The 19,113-nt window shown below is 43.7% G+C and overlaps 1 protein-coding gene across 1 annotated transcript; it reads left to right on the top strand.

Moving 5' to 3' along the window:
- Positions 1-327: 327 nt before the first annotated feature.
- On the top strand, positions 328-17,404 carry STX11 (syntaxin 11). The gene is made up of 3 exons (XM_076335523.1): positions 328-370; positions 11,780-11,983; positions 15,031-17,404. Exon 3 carries the CDS (start codon positions 15,036-15,038, stop codon positions 15,900-15,902), a length of 867 nt encoding a protein of 288 aa, XP_076191638.1. The 5' UTR covers positions 328-370; positions 11,780-11,983; positions 15,031-15,035; the 3' UTR covers positions 15,903-17,404.
- Positions 17,405-19,113: the final 1,709 nt, after the last annotated feature.

The raw sequence follows: 19,113 nt of genomic DNA, 5'->3' as shown, positions 1-19,113 counted from the left end.
GACTTTCCCCCCGCTAAGAAGTGGTGCGAGCCGAGCGCCGCCCCGAGGGGACGGAGGAGGAGGAGGAGGAGGAAGGGGGCACGGCGCACGGCCTGTGCGGCCGCCCCTCCATCCGCCCCTCGACGGCCGTGATTGACAGCCCGCCAGGGGCGGGGCGCCGCTATGCAAATCACCCCCTCTTGCAGCCAATAGGCCGGTGAGCCGAGCGGCGGGGGCGGGACGCTCCGCGGGGACCAGCTCTTGCCTCGACGGCGCGGGCGCTGCGGCGGCAGCGGCACCGCGGGGAGCAGCGCGGGTGGAGCGAGGGGGGCCGGGCCGGGCCGGGCCGTCCTGTCCTGTCCTGTCCTGCCCTGCCCTGCCCTGCCCAGGGGTGAGTACCTGCCGGGATGGGGGAGGACGAGACGGCGCTTTCCTCGGGGAACCGGCCGGGCCGGGCTTCTTCACCCCGGGCATGTCGCCGTCGGCTCCCGGGACGGAAGCCCTGCCGTATCCCCGAGCCCCGCTCAGCATCAGCCGGGGTCCCCGGGCGCCGACCCGGAGCTGCTTCGGGAGAGAGGGCAGCTCTGGGCCGGGCCGGGTGCTGGGCTCCGGCGGTGGCGGTCAGCCCGTCCCTTCCCCTGCTGTCGGGGGGAGTCCCGCGGCGCGCCCGGTGCTCGGCGGCCGGCCCGGCCGGCGAGGCAGGAGGAGCCGCGGGGCTTTCGGAGAGCTTTGCAACTCGGTTTTGCGTAAGAGTAAGCGAAACTGCCCGGTTTGAGTCGAGAGGGGAAGTCTGAAGCCCGGAGGCAGAAGGGACGGCAGGGGACGGCAGGGGATGGGGACCGGGCTTTTGGGTCCGGAGGTGCCTTAGCTGCCTTCGGGTAGCTCTGGTCCCTCAAAAGGGGCAAAAGGGGTGGCTGGGTTTTTCGCAGGATGAGGGAAAACCAGAGGCGCTTTCAAATACGAGTCTCCTCGTCCGGTCCCAACGGGCGTCTGCGTCTCTAGCTGCCTTGCTTGTCTGGCTTAATGAGTATTAACATTTCATTCATAGTGCTCATATGTGGTTATGAATATGCTCGTGTGTGGTTATGAATAGCTCCAGAGCAGATTTTGTAGAGAATCGGGTTTATATGCAAAATATAATAATATAATAAACTCCTTTCTTGGGCATCATCATGGCCAGATCTGCGAGTGGGTGCAAAAGTTAGCGTTCTTTGATTGCTTCCTATTAATTGATATTAATTTCCTTTCCTGCCACGAAGAATTAGTATTCGTGTATGTCTGAGATAACTGCATGTAACTGTGTGATACCAGGAAAGGAAATGACTAGAAGAATAACACTGGTCTAAAACGGACATTCACATTTCTTGTTCCTGGTCTTTAGATGGTATTTTAGGAACCGTTTTTTAAGCTGTCAGGGGCCAAAATCGCAATATATGACTTTTTAAGATAAGAGTATAATTTGAAGGATGCTGCTTTCTTACCAATGGTGTTACTCGCCATTTAAATAGTTTTATATGGAAGCAGTGGGACTACAAGATGAGCGTAACTTTTTTTTATTCAAAACAATCCAAAGGTCTACCAGACGAACAGACTAAAGGTCATCCTTAAGAAAGGATGGTTTAGATCCCAACACCTCTGATGACCTTTTCCTCACCTTATTTTTTTTCACTGACTGCCTTGTATGACCACTGCTCTGAAACTGAAATTGCATGTTAAGACATATGGCAAATGTATCTGGTGTTTTGGCTGAGACTAAAACTGCAAGTTAACCTCTGTTGTCCTAAGAGATCTTCATGAAGAAACTAAGCACGGTCCATAAGATCTCTTGAGTCATTAAAATGAGAATACTGTGATAAGAGTATCTTCTGGGCACTGCAGATAAACATGATGCTGTGGGACGCAACTGCATATTATATCACAGTCTTGGAGATTTTGGGTGCTGTGGGGTTAGGCTCCATGTCTGACACCTTCCATTATGTTATAACAGTAACCAAGATGTGCTCCAAAAGGAGAAATGGTGGTTGCCGCTGGCGCAGAAATAATAGAGAGGGAGGAGAATCTGCTGGGTGAAAAGTGTCACCCAAATTGCTCCCCAGCATGGGCAGCGGGCCTGTGCTCGCCTGTGCGAGCACATACACTGTGCTGGACACACAGTGAGACTGGGAGCGAGGGCACTGAACAAATCATGGAAATGCAGGGCCATGGAGAGGCTGTAAGACGTTACCTAATCCATTCGGTGCATTGTAGCACTGCATCTAAACAGACCTGAGAGAGGTTTCTGTAGCCTCTCTCTATCCTCTAAGGAAGAGGGTCCAACAGTACTGCAGAGAAATGGTCCGATTTTCAGCTAGTCACAGCTAGTTCAGAATAGATCTCATGTGTGAAACAAATGGATTACTTCATGTGTTTCCAATGTCAACACAGGGAACAAACTGATCATTTCTCTTTTTATAAACTCCTTTTATACATTGGAGTGCTGTGTCTCTCTCCCTGGTCTTCTGCATGAAATGAACGTAATTCCTTCAACTCGTCTTCCTCCAGGGTTGTATTTTCGAAACCATTTGGAGACAATGCCCAGTGTGCTCCAACTTTCCTAGTGTGATAACTGGTGCAGGATGTACTACTCCAACTGAGGCCTTACCTATGCCAAGCAGAGTCAAACCAGTCCTTCCTATGCCATCTCTCATATAAGACATAGGGTTTTTTACAATGGCATTATATTGTGAACTTGGTTTTTAGCTTGCAATCTGCTATAATCCCACCAATGCTTTCCTGCTACCAAACTAGGTGTTCCCTAATTTCTATCTGTGTGAATAATTTCTTCTAAATGTACCATACCAGGCTCGTCTCTATTGAATTTCCTTTTATTTTTGTTAATACTTCTCTTAATTAGCAAGATCATCTTAAATTCTCATCATTTCTCCTCCCCTCCGCCACCAAATGCTCGCTTTCCCTCCCTTCCAGCTCAGTGTCACCCAGAGACTGTACAGGCTCATATTTGGTTCCACTCTCCAAGCTGCTAATGGAAAATATGGATAACCTATGAGTGTGACAGAAACCCATCATAATGTTGGCAAGCCATCATAATGTTGGGTGGTACTCAATGACTTTTTTGCCTCGGTCTTCACTGGCAAGTGCTCGAGCCTCACCGCCCAAGCCGCAGAAGGCAAAGGCGGGGACTGGGAGAATGAAGAGCCGCCCACTGTAGGAGAACATCAGGTTCGAGACCATCTAAGGCACCTGAAGGTACACAAGTCCATGGGACCTGATGAGATCCATCCACGGGTCCTGAAGGAACTGGCGGATGAAGCTGCTAAGCCACTATCCATCATATTTGAGAAGTCGTGGCAGTCCGGTGAAGTTCCCACTGACTGGAAAAGGGGAAACATAACCCCCATTTTTAAAAAGGGGAAAAAGGAAGACCCGGGGAACTACAGGCCAGTCAGTCTCACCTCTGTGCCTGGGAAGATCATGGAACAGATCCTCCTGGAAGCTATGCTAAGGCACAGGGAGGACAGGGAGGTGATTCGAGACAGCCAGCATGGCTTCGCCAAGGGCAAGTCCTGCCTGACTAACCTAGTGGCCTTCTATGATGGAGTGACGACATCAGTGGACATGGGAAGGGCTACAGATGTCGTCTATCTGGACCTCTGTAAGGCCTTTGACACGGTCCCCCACAACATCCTTCTCTCTAAACTGGAGAGGTATGGATTTGATGGGTGGACTGCCCGGTGGGTGAGGAATTGGTTGGATGGTCGCATCCAGAGGGTAGTGGTCAACAGCTCAATGTCCAGATGGAGATCGGTGACGAGTGGCGTCCCACAGGGGTCCGTATTGGGACCGGTACTGTTTAATATCTTCATCAATGACATAGACAGTGGGATCGAGTGCACCCTCAGCAAGTTTGCAGATGACACCAAGCTGAGTGGTGCGGTCAACATGCCAGGGGGACGGGATGCCATCCGGAGGGACCTGGACAAGCTGGAGAAGTGGGCCCGTGTGAACCTCATGAGGTTTAACAAGGCCAAGTGCAAGGTCCTGCACCTGGGTCGGGGCAACCCCCGGTATCAATACAGGCTGGGGGATGAAGGGATTAAGAGCAGCCCTGCCGAGAAGGACTTGGGGGTACTGGTGGGTGAAAAGCTGGGCATGAGCCAGCAATGTGCGCTCGCAGCCCAGAAGGCCAGTCGTATCCTGGGCTGCATCCAAAGCAGCGTGGCCAGCAGGTCGAGGGAGGTGATTCTGCCCTTCTACTCTGCTCTGGTGAGACCCCACCTGGAGTACTGCGTCCAGCTCTGGAGCCCTCAGCATAAGAAAGACACGGACCTGTTGGAGCGGGTCCAGAGGGGGGTCACAAAAATGATCAGGGGGCTGGAACACCTCTCCTGTGAAGAAAGGCTGAGAGAGTTGGGGTTGTTCAGCCTAGAGAAGAGAAGGCTTCGGGGAGACCTTATTGCAGCCTCTCAGTACTTAAAGGGGGCTTATAAAAAAGATGGCGGCAGACTTTTTAGCAGGGCCTGTTGTGACAGGACAAGGGGTCATGGCTTTAAACTAAAGGGGGGTAGATTTAGACTAGATATAAGGGAGAAATTTTTTACGCTGAGGGTGGTGAAGCATTGGCACAGGTTGCCCAGAGAGGTGGTGGATGCCCCATCCCTGGAAACCTTCAAGGTCAGGTTGGCCGGGGCTCTGAGTAACCTGATCTAGTTGAAGATGTCCCTGCCCACGGCAGGGAGGTTGGACTAGATGACCTTTAGAGGTCCCTTCCAACCCAAACTATTCTATGATTCTATGATTCTGTGATTCTATGATTCTATATTCAAAACCAGTTCTGACGGTGAGAAGATGACTGCTGTGTCAAGTATGAAGGTGCTGGACCAGATACACTTTCCATTATCTTTTATCTGGCCTGTCTATTTTCTTGGACTCTTTGGTCATCCCTATAGTGCAGGGATGACAAAGCTCGGTGCAGAAATTACTGAGGCAATGTTAACTTGATCCAATAAACTCATCTCAACACCAAATGCGGGGTTACCACTTTCATGTAGTTTTGCAGAGAAGCCATTTCTGGTTACACTTGCATTTTGGGCTGCCCCCCCAAGACGTGGCCCCCACGTGAGCCATCTCTGGTGAGGAACATCATTCCCAGGGAGCAGCAGCGCTGCTCCTGCCTAGGGCTGGCTCCTGGGAACCCCCTCTTGGGGAGCGGGGGAGGCTCCGCATGAGGGGAGCAATGCAGTTCAGTTTCTACATCTGTTTTGATAGCTTTTGCTGATTGTGTTGAGCATCTTGATATCTCATCTAGCCTATCACACAAAGTGTTTGACGCTTCTCATCTAGACTGTATTTCTGTAGTTTATCACAGAGGGAATGATGTCACATATCTTGACTTCAGAAGGCTTATCATGCGTGCAGCTTTTGCTTTATCTACTATGACAGTTAACCTATTAATTGCCTAGATTATTCTTGACAAACTCATGCTCACAAAAGCCAAGAAAGTAGTGAACGCTCCAGGTTTTCCTGGTATGCCTTCCCTCTGTGCCGTTATTTGTGTTGGTGACAAATCAAGCTTGCTTGAGCTTTGGATATGCCTAGTCAGGAACTGATTCTCCGAGTACCACCGGCCAGTGTGTCCCCAGTGACATCTATATCTTGTCTCAACTTCACTGGTACTTTGAACGGGCCTGTAAACACCCATGGGCTGCTAAGTAGTGTAGAGTAATTGCCATAAAGCCTGCCAGCGCCTGACGTGTCCTGGGGCTGAGGCTGTGGGTATGCATATGTGGCTGTGGGGGTTATTTCCTGGCTGAAACTATTTTGGTCCAGTTACAGCTGTGTAGATTTTGCAGTAGGATCCAGAACCGAGCCTCATGTGTACTGGTCCACATGAACAAATACCAATAAAACACCCCGTATTTAACTTTAAAGGCGTTTTTTAAAGTAAAGAGTACTTGATCTCAGATTGTAACACTGCATTACAAGCTTTAAATATATGTGTGTTTTAAAAAGTAATGCTGTTGTGCTAATTTAAAAATGTCTGTAGAACATGTTGCTTCTGACTGATGATCACATGCAACCTGTATTTCTACTCGGATGCCAACATAATGTCTTAATCACTTATAAATACCACCATGTGGTAGCAATAGTAGTTATATAAATGTGGTATGTACATAGCTATTTCGCTGAGCCAATGTGTTTCAGGGAAGCCGAGGTGATTAATGAGATAATGTATATACTCAGGGCACTGTAGCGACAGCACTGCCTGTGAGTGTGTCGTCTGATTTCCTTGTGCAGTGACTCATAACGATGCTGAGCTGTAGTAATTGCCAAGAAATGCATGGATGGCTGTCTCACTGTTTATGCTAGTGGTATGGTTCTGTCTTAACTATTTACCAAGCCTGTGGAGGTACAGTTCGTGGTCTCCTTGTCTCCATCCAGGCCAATTTTACCTGAAGACCTTAGTTTCGCCTGCGGCAGGAAGGACGGGCACACTGCAGTAGTTAGCCTGCAGTGCACTGCAAGTACTGAAAAGCACTGAGTGGGCAGCAATGGTGGGACTGTTCCCCCCCTCCTTGGGTAAAATACAGTCCCGTGCATGTTCATCTACTCTTTGTAATGGCGCTCTGTTTTTAGCAAGCTGTGCATGTTAAAACCGATAGGAGTCAGCTCACAGGTCTCAAGGACTCCAAGGATTTAGCAGGTTTTCAATATCTGCAGTTGCTAACTATATATTCTGTTTCTAGCATTCTTAGGAAAAGGAAGTGTGCGCCTTTTGCACCTACATTTGGGGTGTGCATTAGCCTTTCCTGTCCTTAACTTTTCCATTTGTATACAGAAGCATGACGACTGCTGGAGGGAGTTAGCAATTTTGTGAGGGGGTTCAGACGATGCAGGTGAAGACTGACACTTTTCAGTGGGACATGTAGTGAAAATGGAGAAACTTTTTTTTTTACAGCGTGGGTACAAGCTCCCCAGCCAAACAAAGCCAAATCTAATTTCAATTGCTCATTAGTGTGACTTGTGAGAAAAATTCAAGAGAAGATACTGTGAATCCATCTTATTGTCTATCCAGGATTGAACATTTGTCAGTGGTGATCCACAGCTCTCCAATGAAAATGCAGACAACCCAGTAAATAGTAGCAGTCAACCTATATGCAACAGGCTGTGCTCTCCAATGCAAGAATCATGTTTACTTAGCATGTGCTACTGTGTAGTAACAAGTTAAAACTTCAGATTTTTTTGCCAATCTCTTCATAAATACGTGAAAAATGAAATGCATATTATGTGTGCATTTAATATATGACAGCAGCTTCTCCTAGTTTTGATACTGGTGTCTGGAAAACCTGATAACCAGTCTATGGAAAACACCAAGATAATTAACCTTTTTGAATACCTCTGGGAAGTATGCGATGCACTCTAGATCCTTGAATTTCCAATATGCTGTGGTACAAAAATTGAGTTATTTTATAGTGAAGAGATTGAATACTGGTAAAGAAACCAGGGTAAGTTAAAGAACCTCCAAAGCTATCAGTATTCAAGCAATTATTGCCTCATTACTTTGAGTTAGAGGCAACAAACTATTTGAATGTTAATTTTTTTCCCCCAGGCCTTTCCTAGCCTTTACGGTAGGAAAGGAACCACTGGAGACTTGGAGATTCAGACAACTGCAAAGAATGGAGCCATCCCTACTTCTCTGCATGTATGGGCTTGTAGTAAATGACTTGTTCTGGTACAAACGGAGAAGTTGACACTTCACACAAGCTTTTGGAAAAAAGAAACCTGCCTTGAGGCATTTGCAACTGCATACACTTCTCACTAGGGTGACTGAAAGTATAAAGGAGGTGTTCTGCTGTACACAGGCTTTGACGACAGTATGAAGTGGGTAGTGGCTAATAGTCTTCAGATACATTTGCGGCTTCTTGCTGGATTTCTGTAGCTTTGTAACTGGTGTTCTGTGTTAACTGATGTATTTTCAATCCTGAATACATTTTCTCTATTTTTAAACATTGTCCAATCCAAGAAACTCCAGAGAAGATAACTTCCTTTCAGTGAGGCCACAAAAAGATTATGAAATGCTGATCTCTGTCATAGTTGTTAATATTGGAGTTAATATACGGATGTGATCTTAAAACAGGTCCAGAAGGCTAACTGTCCTAATCATTAGATTATGATTTTTGGCGTTTCCTTGACCTCTTGTAGATGAGAAGCAAGAAAAAAGAGGAGTGATTTGAGAAATTCAAGCCTGCTGTTCCACCAGTGATGGACATGACTGGGGAGACAGGAAATTTGGTCTGAAAAGATGACTAGCACTCTGCCATTAGTCAATTAGAAGCTCTTTTGGAAAGAGGAAAACCTATTGTAAACAATACTGTGTTTTCCAAGTTAATTCATATTGTCAAATCTATTATTGGACAACAGATACCAAGCAAAATTATTAAATCCGGTCTAAAACAGTTGTTTCCCAAACAGAAAGATACTAGACAATTATGATTAAATCTGAGACTCCAACTCTTAAGTGAAAGGCTTCAGCTGCATTTAACACTTCTTTTACCTATACATGACTTGCATTTTTGTGCAACAGCAGCACACTATTTGTCTTGCAACGGAGTGTGTTCGACTCAGCCAGTCCATCTGAGTAGATTTCCATCAATACTGCATCCTCTACAAGCAGTATGGGAAATTACTGGAATGTGCTGACGCACACTTGGCTATGAAGTAATTCTGCCTAGGAGCAGGTTATTTCCTAATTGTTTATCACTTGTTTCTTGGGTCACATCTATTGTGTGTCATGCAACCAAAAGCACGTGTCATTCAGAGACAGGATGAGCCATGTGGGTTCGTAGTGGAGCACAAAAGGACTTTTACCTTCTGAGGGAGAGAAGAACTGCTGATAGAAACGATTTTTAACTGGCTTGTTTTGAAGTATCTGTTGTTCCTCAAATAGGCTGCTTCAGCTGAAGTAAAAGCTTTATCTTGTAAGGTCCTCCTCAAGGCTGAAAAGATTACTGACTAGACTTTTGGTAATCCACAAACTGGTATTAACTAGCAGCTGCCTTTTGTGGATGCTGTAAAAAGAACAAATGTACACTGGCTTCCTTCCCAGCTGCTGGTGATGAAATATGGATGCTGTGCTGAAACTGCTGCTTTATTTCACCGTTTGTCCCCAAGCTCAGTGATGTGGATACACAAATGTTAAAGCCGAAATAAATACAGGTGTGCAACTCATTTGTTTCTATAGAAATAACTTTTCATCCTTAAGTTATTTCTACGTAGATAACAGGCTGCAGAACATTAGCACAGCAATGGAAATATATGCTATGCAGGACTCCTATTTGTATGTATATGGAGCTAACAGAAAGGGGTTTTACGTGTATGCACAGTTTTTGATTTTCAGAGTGGATTTCCTTTCCTCTCTGAAATCCCATGTCGTGCAGAGTTGTGTGGGGCTGCAGTCTTGTTGCAACAGGACAGCTTGCGTCTTTCTCATGCATCATGGGAAAGCTAGTCATTGTGGTGATTAATACCAAGAAGTAGCATGCGAACATGGAGAGATGAGTACTGAACATGTCCTCAGCTGACTGTACTTGGTGGGTATCTGGCTTCAAAGTTGTAACCTCTGCAGTCATTACCTGGCCTGTATTTCCTCTGTGAGTGAGTGTGTGTTTGGGCGTACATACCATGATGGACTGCAGAAGGAACTTTATTTTTACAAGGACAGATTTATCTAGCCAAAAAATACAAACATGGAAGTACATTTCCTGTTTGAATATACACAGTATTTTAAAAGAAAATCAAACTGACAGCTAATCTATTCAAACACACACTCTTAGAATTAAGGTATTTGTATGCTTGGGGCTGTTACTCCAGAGTACAGAGTAGTTGGTGTCTTGATATTCTAATGTGTTAGATGTATCTTAAATAAACCTGTGCAAGTAATTGAATATATTTAGCGCTCATGTTCAAATTAGCAAACTTTTGACCTAAGGCTGAGTACTAGAACAATTTAGACTGGACCTCTGGAGGTTGTCTAATCCAGCCCCCCTCAAAACACACACAGGTAGTTCAGGTTGCTGAGGGCCACGTCCAGTTGAGTTTTGAGTATCTTCAAGGATGCAGATTCCAAAACTTCTCTGGGCACCTTTTCCAGTGTTTCTGAAAGGGTTTTTTTCCTTTTCCCCCCCTTTATTATCTGGCTGGCTTTTCCCTTGTTTCCATTTGGGTCTGTTGCCTCTTGTGCTGTCGCTGTACATCTCCATGAAGGGTCTACCCTTGCATTACACAGTTGGTGACAGCAACAAGATCTCCCTTGAGCTTCCTGTTTTCCAGGCTGAACATTCCCAGCTCTCTCAGCCTCTCCTCATACATCAGGTGCTCCAGCACCTCTGACCATCTTGGTGGCCTCCCCTGGCCTCACCCCAGTGTGTCCATGTCTCTTGCGCTGGGGAGCCCCAGCACCGACACAGCACTCCAGATGTGGACTCTCGAGTGTCAGATGGGAGGGGTCACTTCCCTCCACCACTTTGGCTACTCCAGCCCAGGATGCTGTTGGCCTCCTTTGCCACAAGGGTGCATTGCTGACTCATGTTCAACTTGATGTCCACCAGCACACCAAGGTCCTTTTCTGCAGAGCTGCTTTCTAGCCAGGGAGCCCAACTTCTACTGCTGTACCGGGCGCTATATTAAGGGAGAGATTGCCGCTCATTTTGAAGAATGAGTGCTGAGGCTATCCCTAACAACTAGTAATGTACTATGTATTCATATATTGCTGTTTTAATTACAAACAATGCTATCAACATGTAAGTAGATGCAAACTTTCCTGAGTAACAACAACATCTGATCAAGGAGGTCAACTTTTCTAAATACTGATCCGTTAAGCTGAAATTTTTCAAATGGCTGTTCCCCCTGCTCTCCCATGCTTGTTTGTTCATTTGTTTCAGCTCTTTAGCATTAGTTCTGTCCCTGACACTATCAAAGGAATGCTTGGAAGTTATTGTCCTCTCTTGGGAAGATCTGGTTCCCCTTTGTTTGGAATGGGAATTTGAAATGGGGAAAGACCTCTGTGGTGGCGTTGCATTCGAGCCTGCTGTTTTCCTTATGTAAAACTCCTAAAATTTTGCCAAATTGTGAGTTTCTCAAAGCAGCAGTTTGCAAATTCCCCAAATAAATTTACTGTGTTCTTGGAGCAAAAGGTGCTAAAGAAAGCTGAAATGTAAACATTTTCTTGAACCTCACAGGTCTCAGGCCAAATATTGCAAATGCTGACCTACAGAGTAATTGAGCATGCTCTGGCATAAAGCTGAATAGGTGTCCTCTGCAATTTGTGGTGTTTGTGGCCTAATATGATGCTGAAATACAGGCAGAAAGTCATTCTCTTCCTGTCCTCCATCCTGTCCAGGCACTGTATGTAGATAAGGAAGAGCATCTTGAAAATGTGAAGATGAAGTGGGAAGCAGGCTAGGTGATGCACCTTAGAAACAGAGAGAAAAAGACAGGACTCAGGGGGAATGAAAGAAGATGTCAAAAAGTCCCTGATTTTGCAGGACTCTGAAGTCAGGCTTGAAGAGATGGCATCCATTTGTTAGGACAAAAGTGTGATCACTTTAACTGCAGAACCATTACCCTGACGGGTACAAGTCCTCAATGCAGAGTTAAAAGATCCTAACGTTGACCACCTTGAATGTAAGTTTTGGTATGTAGTTTCAGAAATGTAGGCTTTTAGAGCTGAGCACTCGGAAACTGGGAAACCCCAGGTTGAAGATTGTGAGTGCAACTGTAATTTGATCCCTCTGTTTACATTTAGAATTGGATTCTACTGGATCTACTGGATCACAGAGATGATGGGTGATGCTGTACATATCATTGAGATGAGCTTCTCACAAGTGGCCTTGATCCATGTGTTCATTCACTGATGTCCAGCTTGTTACTTCACGATCTTACTCAGCAAAGTGCCCGAGGCTTGCAGCGGTGACCGAAGTCAGAAGGAGCTGACTTCTGAACGTACCAGGTACAAAGAACTGTGCTTCAGGTGTCTCAAGCAGGCATCATAACTCATCAAGAGTGATAGTGTTGTCCTTAATCACTCTGGGCTGAAACCTGTGACTGTAGATGGGGCTGTTAGATCTGCCCTCCCCCAAAGACTGTTACGAGTTTATGGAGCTTTCCAGGGATTTCACAGGAGAAATCCCTAAGGAAATGAGCAGTAGTAACATAGTAAATGAGATAGCTGTCCATGCACTGCATGATGAATATTAAATTTTACGTTGTACAACTTTTATTCAGTGCATATAGATGGCAGGCAGAGACTTGGTAGAAGTAATAGGACATAGGCCAGTGTTTAATTGCATGATCTTCCTGTGTGTAGGCAACATCGTGGTGCAATCTGAGGCCACACTTGACAGCTCCTTACTCTTCTTTTAATGCTTGACTTTTCAACCTTTCATGTTGTATTGAAAAAAATTAGCGATATTTTTACAGAGATGCTGCAGAATTAGTATACACGTGAACTTTTTACAGCATTAGTATTTTCATGTTGTGAATTACCGTGTATTTGCTTCTCTATTTCTTCCTATTTTTATTTTATCTAACACCTTAAAATAGTTGCAGGTGAGAAATTGAAATTGCAAGTTACACTTTTGAGGGTAGGGGGAAGGAAGGGTAGACCTATTCCTACAAAATTATGAGTTTATTACGCAGGAGCTCTTACTCAGTGTGGTTTTCTGTTTGTGTTTTCTTTGTCAAGCACAAGAAATAAAATGTAATTACTGTTGAGCCAGTCGTCAGTCTGCTCTCTGTGGAAGGCTGATGAAATTTAGTTTTTTTCAAGTTCAAGGAATGGTAAGCACAAAGGCAACAGAATTCTGCACACACATGATTTAGTTTACATGAATGGCACCTTGCTACTGTGGATTGTCATTTTAAAGCAATAAAAAACATTGTTTGCTGTTTCCAAATGTAGATGCTAAACACAAAAAGAATAAACTGCTGAACACAACACACGTCAGTTCAAGGATCAGACTAGAAGTCGGAGGATCATCAACTCTAGGGAAGCCAGTAAGAGTCAGGAATGCAGTCAGATGAGCAACGTGACTGGTTTTCAGAGCCACGTCTACATTTCAGGTGAAAAGCATCTCAGAAACAGTTAGTGATTAGAAGAGATCTAAATAATCCTGAGATTGCTAGATGCCTTTGTTTGTTCCCTTTCCACCATGCTGTCTAGAAAATGGTCTGCTATTTCCAGACAGGAAGGGTAGATGTTCTCACTGTCTCAGTGCCTCTAGGCAAATTTGGCCATACAGTTTTAAAGCCAAGTAAATTTTTTTTTTCCTTTTAGATGGGGATTTTTCATCTTGATGTTGTGGCATGAAGTGAAAGTCTTGATTTTATTATTGCTGAGGGAGGAGGTGGAAAACCTTCCATTTCCTAAAGCTTTCTCTATATGATTGAGTTGAATCTATGCAGCTTATGTTTTAAATTCAAACAATTATCTTACATGTGTGGAGTCTTGAATGAAAGCTCTTCTCTCAGGATATTAATGGACTTTCTTGGTTTACATTGCTTGTAAAATAATTGGTTTAAGTTGAAATTCACTTTTTTGCTAGTATATACCCCCAATGAACTATACGAGCCCAAGAGGCTGTGGCTGTGATGGAATCTTTCCCATCTCCTCCCTAACATCTTTGACACATCTAACAATCCCATGAAACGGATTATAAACTTGCAGTTTTAATTCACATTAGATCTAGGCCTATTACACTGGGTATGTACACATACGACTTTTCTTAACCTGGCAATAACTGATGATCCTATGAAGGGATGTGTTGTTCACGGTGGATAGCACGTTTGTAAATGCTGTGAAGATACTTTAATTCCTGGAAAAACCAAAAATGAATCCTCCAGACACAGAGATCTGGATATGTCCTGCTTGGTGCTGCTTCTTAACTTCGTTTACTTTCTTATTAGTTTAAATGAGGTCATGGGATGTACAGCTCTTGTGATGGGAAATTTTCAGCTTCCTGCTTGCTGTAACACTTGGTGCAGGGTTCTTGCTGAAGCTTTCAGATTTCACTTTCTGCAAAGACTTTAGGTCTAGAGTTTCAAGTAAACAACATACTTAAAGGAGACTTATGTTTTGTTACCACGTAACTGGTCTGTACAGATTACTCATTCTGTGGCTTTTTAGTGAAATTTGTCGTTAAGTATGTCTGAGGCAAACACATAGAAAACAGATCCTGATCTGTAACAACGGTGTTACTTTATTCCTTCAGTAGGATGTTTCCATCACACAAAAAAGAAAGGTTGGATGGATGGTTTTACTTACAAAATGCTGCTATCGCTGTGTTGTTTTGTGTGATGCCTGGCACGCTATGGTCAATGATAGCATCTGGAGACCCTAAACTTTCCTTTCCCTTTTTTTTTTTTTAATTCTGTCTTGATAATTTCCACACCGTTTCTCGAAACTTTTCTTTCCCAGCTGTATTGGTAAATGCCATTTCTGTTTCTGAGAGGCTTCCTACTCTTCTCCCAGGAAAAGCAAGCTTAGGATGACAGAGGACCTGTGACATTTGGGGCAGTTGATGTAATGAAGGGTCAAGATCTAGAGGAGATTTCTCTAGTGAGCAGCAGCGGGAAGCGTTCAGTTATTAACATGTCTACACGTACCGATAGCTGAAGGCTTCCTATCATTTGCTCAAGAGTTTGTATTTTTTTTCCAAGTGAAAGACTGGCATTTTTGGGGGGTTGGGGATTGTCTTATAATTCTTTTGGATTTGTCTTCAGGATTTGTTGTCTTCTCTCTTGCACTTTTTTAGCTTCTAAGCTTTGTAGTTTCTAGAAGAGTGTTCTAGCACCGGAGTTTTGGATCTGAGATCCATCACTATATAAAATACTGTGAACAAATTTAAAATCTGATATTTTGAGTTATCTTTGATATAGTTATGTTATCAATGATGTAGTTATAACTATGATGTAGTTATTAGTTATGAACTTTCAACCCTCGCAAACCAATATTTCATTTACTTTAAACTTCTTTCCTCCTGTTCCTCTGTTTTACAGGCAGGATGAAAGACCGGCTAAACGAGCTGCATGAATCTGCCAGGTTACACAACCAACAGTTTTCTGATAGTGAGGATGATGAAAATTCACCCCACGATGTTCTCCTTTATGAGACTGATTATGCCTTGGAAATTCTTCATAAAGACATACAGAACATCCGGACAGAAAATGACCACCTAAAAGAGGATGTCAAGCGGCTCAGAAAGCAAAACAGCCGCTTCCTTACTTCCATGCGCCGTCTTAGTAGCATCAAACGAGATGCTAATTGTATTGCCAGAGACATCAAGGCCCGCGGGGAAAGCATCCACAGGAAACTCCAGATAATGAGAGATTTCAGCGAAGATGCAATAACAAAATACGGGGCTATGTCTGTCATTGCCAGGGTAGCGAAGAACCACTACGTTGACCTCATGCACGCATTTCAGGAAGCTATGTTTGAATACAACGCAGCAGAGATGAACCAGCGGGAGAACTGCAAGATTCGAATTCAGCGGCAGCTAGAGATCATGGGCAAAGATGTTTCTGGCAACCAGATTGAAGAGATGATCGAGCAAGGCAAGTGGGATGTCTTCTCTGAGAATCTCTTGTCAGATGTTAAGGGGGCTCGCTCAGCCCTGAATGAGATAGAGACACGTCATAAGGAGCTGGTGAAGTTAGAAGGTCGCATTAAGGAAGTTCACGAGCTCTTTCTGCAGGTGGCCCTGCTAGTAGAGGAACAGGCGGACACCTTCGATGTCATTGAGATAAATATGCAAAATGTTGAGGACTATGTAGGAGAAGCTAAAGAGCAAGTGAAAAAAGCTTTGGAATACAGAAGAAAACACCCCCTCAGAACAATCCTCTGCTGCTGCTTATCCTGTTGCAGAAGGTGACCATCCCACTGAAGCTATCACGGACCAACTCAAATGTCTTCAAAATCAGGCATTCTTTCCAGTGACTTTTCTATAATGACAGCCCCTAGAAATGGGGGGGCTATTTTGCAGTTGTTTTTGTTCATTGCCTTTTCCCTAAATGTTCTGAAGGCTGTTCTATCTGAGAGCTCCTAGAAATGTTGACAGAACTATTTTTAATCTATTTTTAATTGAAATGTACTCTGTTGCTGTAACTAGAGGTGCAGGAAGATCTCTGCTGCAGCGATACTTGTTTCAGATAGACAAGAAAGAGGAATGAATGATGGGCTGATAGCTCAGCCTAGGGAAGATGAGAAATTTCAAGAAGTAACTTTATTATTTGTCAAAGTGAGTCTGCAGGTGGTGCAGCCTTACCGCCTGGGGTGACACAATACACCACAGAATCAGGAGGTTTCAATTTTAACTAGTTTGGAGCCTGCTCGATGCAAATACTTGAACAGATTTTTGCTCTGTTCCTTTGACAAAATACTCGGCCTGTTAGCAGGAGCAGGACACAGAACTAGTTTCTATTTCAACTTGATTTCCACCTGCCATGAATCTTAACAGAAGTAACTGCACCTTAAATGATAATATGCACGTTTCGCGCCGTTTGTGTGCAAGTGATTGCTTTTCTCCATTTTGAGTACCCACAACTTTGTCAAGGTGGCTAGAAGCACTGCGACGCTGAGGCATCTCACAGACTTTTAACGCGAGGCACTGTCTGTACTCTCAATTTCGAAACTGCCATGCTTTTATGCTTCTAATACATTTTTATGCCAATTAGCACTTCAGCCAGAAGAGATGCATGCAGTGGCCTTCTGCAGAAGCACCCATAAGAAGACAACAGTTGGGGTGTCGAGAAAGCATTTTAGGGTCTCCTGTGCTGGCACATACACACAAGCAGTTTTAGCGGAAGGATTATCCTGTCAATAGACTTTTATTTTTTTATAAGCATTGATTGAATATGGATTTTTTAATATCTGTTTTAAATAACGTGAAGGATTAAATTTATTAACATGCAATTTTACCGGTGTACAAAAACTATGACTTTTCTCCCATTATTAGGAAATCTCCACCTGGGAAAGAAAATAGACATATTTCTTCAGTACACCTGAAGAAGCAAGAAAACAACATTTTAAAGTCATTTCAGTGCTCTTGTCAAGCTTAAAAGTAATCTCTCCTTTTGTGTAAGAGGAGCCTGCCCGCAGTGGGTTTGGAATATGAGGAGGGAATAGAAAATTTGCAGCCCTGGGAACCACTGAGCGTTGTCAGTGAAACATGTATTCAGAAGGTCTGGTGAGTGATAATAGCTCCTGCTTCTGGAGGTTTTCCAACTATGATATTTCTAGGTGGCTTCCTGATACACTGATCTATTGCTATCCTTTGAATTAATGCAGGACATTTTTTCAGAAGTTAGTGATTTTTTTTTAAACGCTGATCCTATTTGTACCTATTTTAATAAATATATTTAAACATTTCAAATATTTTGTATTTGGGAGTTTTCCTTGGGAGATGCGCATAGCCATCTTCCTGCACCGATCGCAATGAAACTTTTCCCTTCTGATCTTTTGCACACTAATTTTATATGTGAAAAACCACCCAAACATTTCGTACTATTTATATTGATATAACAAAACAGTAAAACAAATTCAACTTCTAAGCTTTCATATCCTAGTGGGAAATGCTTCTTAGCCAGACAGGCTTTTTTACACAAATAGAAGCTAAACGGATAACTCTTCTCAGAAACTGAAAGTCTCTTTCGCTGAAGCACCTGTCTGCGATAACATGGAAGAGTGAGGAACACCGATCTTCTAAACTAGAAGATATTTTGATATTCAGTGATGTCCTGATGATATCAGTATTATGCTTGCCTGAGGACCTCTCCAACAACCCAATGTTCAAACTTGAAGTGGGAGGAAGGAGGGTGTTGAGCTGGCACCGTGACTACTGCTTTGGTGCTACTCAAGAAGACAAAGTCGTTTACTCCGTAGGTACTGCCATTCAAGTCAATGGAACTGTGCGTTTGTAGAGAAACCCCTAAACCTCCGGGGGTCAGCACGTGGGCATAAATCAAGGAAGAATAAAATACGTATTTCATTTCGTCTGCATACTCTTAGCACTCACCAATGCTTTTGATAAAAATGTGTACATGTGGTTTTTTGTTGGTTTCTTTTTTGCACATATGTACATCTACAAATAGAATAAAATATTTCATAAGAAAAACTGAAAGTGCAGAGTGTTGTGCATTGAATCAGCAGCTCTGAATAGTTTCTTGCATTGTCAAAGTTTAGTTTAAAAGCTGCTGGACTAAACTCTGAGTTGGTGAAAGGAGATTAAACAATGCCTAAAAAAAAGTCCTCCTAATAGTTGTTGCCACAGTAAATCAAATGTGTTGCATGTTGAGATAGACTTACCATAATTTTTCCTATAAAAAACATGAAAAATGAGTTTCATACATTCTAAAATGATTCTCTGCTGCAAGAAAAAATCAAATTTATTCTGGCAGTTCCGAGAGATCTTGATGATTTCATTAGCAGATATGCAAAGCTTATATTCAAATCTTTAGTCCGATTTGAGGCGCAGGGAAAGAGAGGGAAAGCACGAAGAAAAGGTAATTGTAGACCTTCTCTCCTGACTTAAGGCTGTTGCTGCAAGGAAGAAACTGAGAATTATTGAAATACCAGCTTGAGACCCTTTAAAACTATTTTTAAGTCGCATTGTGAATTAAGGGCACTTAAAAAATTACTTCCAGTAGCTGAAGAAATCATTCTCTTCCTTGCAAACATGTGTTCATTGCTTAATACTATGGGGTGGGGGGTGGGGGGTTTCTATCCTTCAGTTTTGTAAGAACTCAAATTTTGCCAGCCCACAAACTTGCCTAGTCACAGTTAAACAGACTTTTGAAAAAAACTGATCACACTATAGTTGCAAGGACCCATGCCACACAGGATGAGTGGAAGAAGAAGATAAGAGTAGCTTGATAATATGTTAGCATACTAATAACAGAAGCCACAGAATGGACATCTTCATGCTCGCTAAGGAAAGCTGCCTTTTCATTCTGAAAGTCAGCACGACTCCTGTGGAGACGTGCGTAGCATATTCTGTGGGTTGGTTGTTTTTTTTTTTTTCTCTTCCCTCATGTGGCAAACCCTATAGCTGGGTTTGAGGGGCAAGTAGTTAAAATGTGAGAGGG

The sequence above is a fragment of the Aptenodytes patagonicus genome, chromosome 3, assembly GCF_965638725.1.
Source record: "Aptenodytes patagonicus chromosome 3, bAptPat1.pri.cur, whole genome shotgun sequence".
NCBI classification, from domain to species: Eukaryota; Metazoa; Chordata; class Aves; order Sphenisciformes; family Spheniscidae; genus Aptenodytes; species Aptenodytes patagonicus.
Note: the sequence above shows the minus strand (reverse complement) of the source record. Positions and strands in the feature narration are given on the sequence as shown.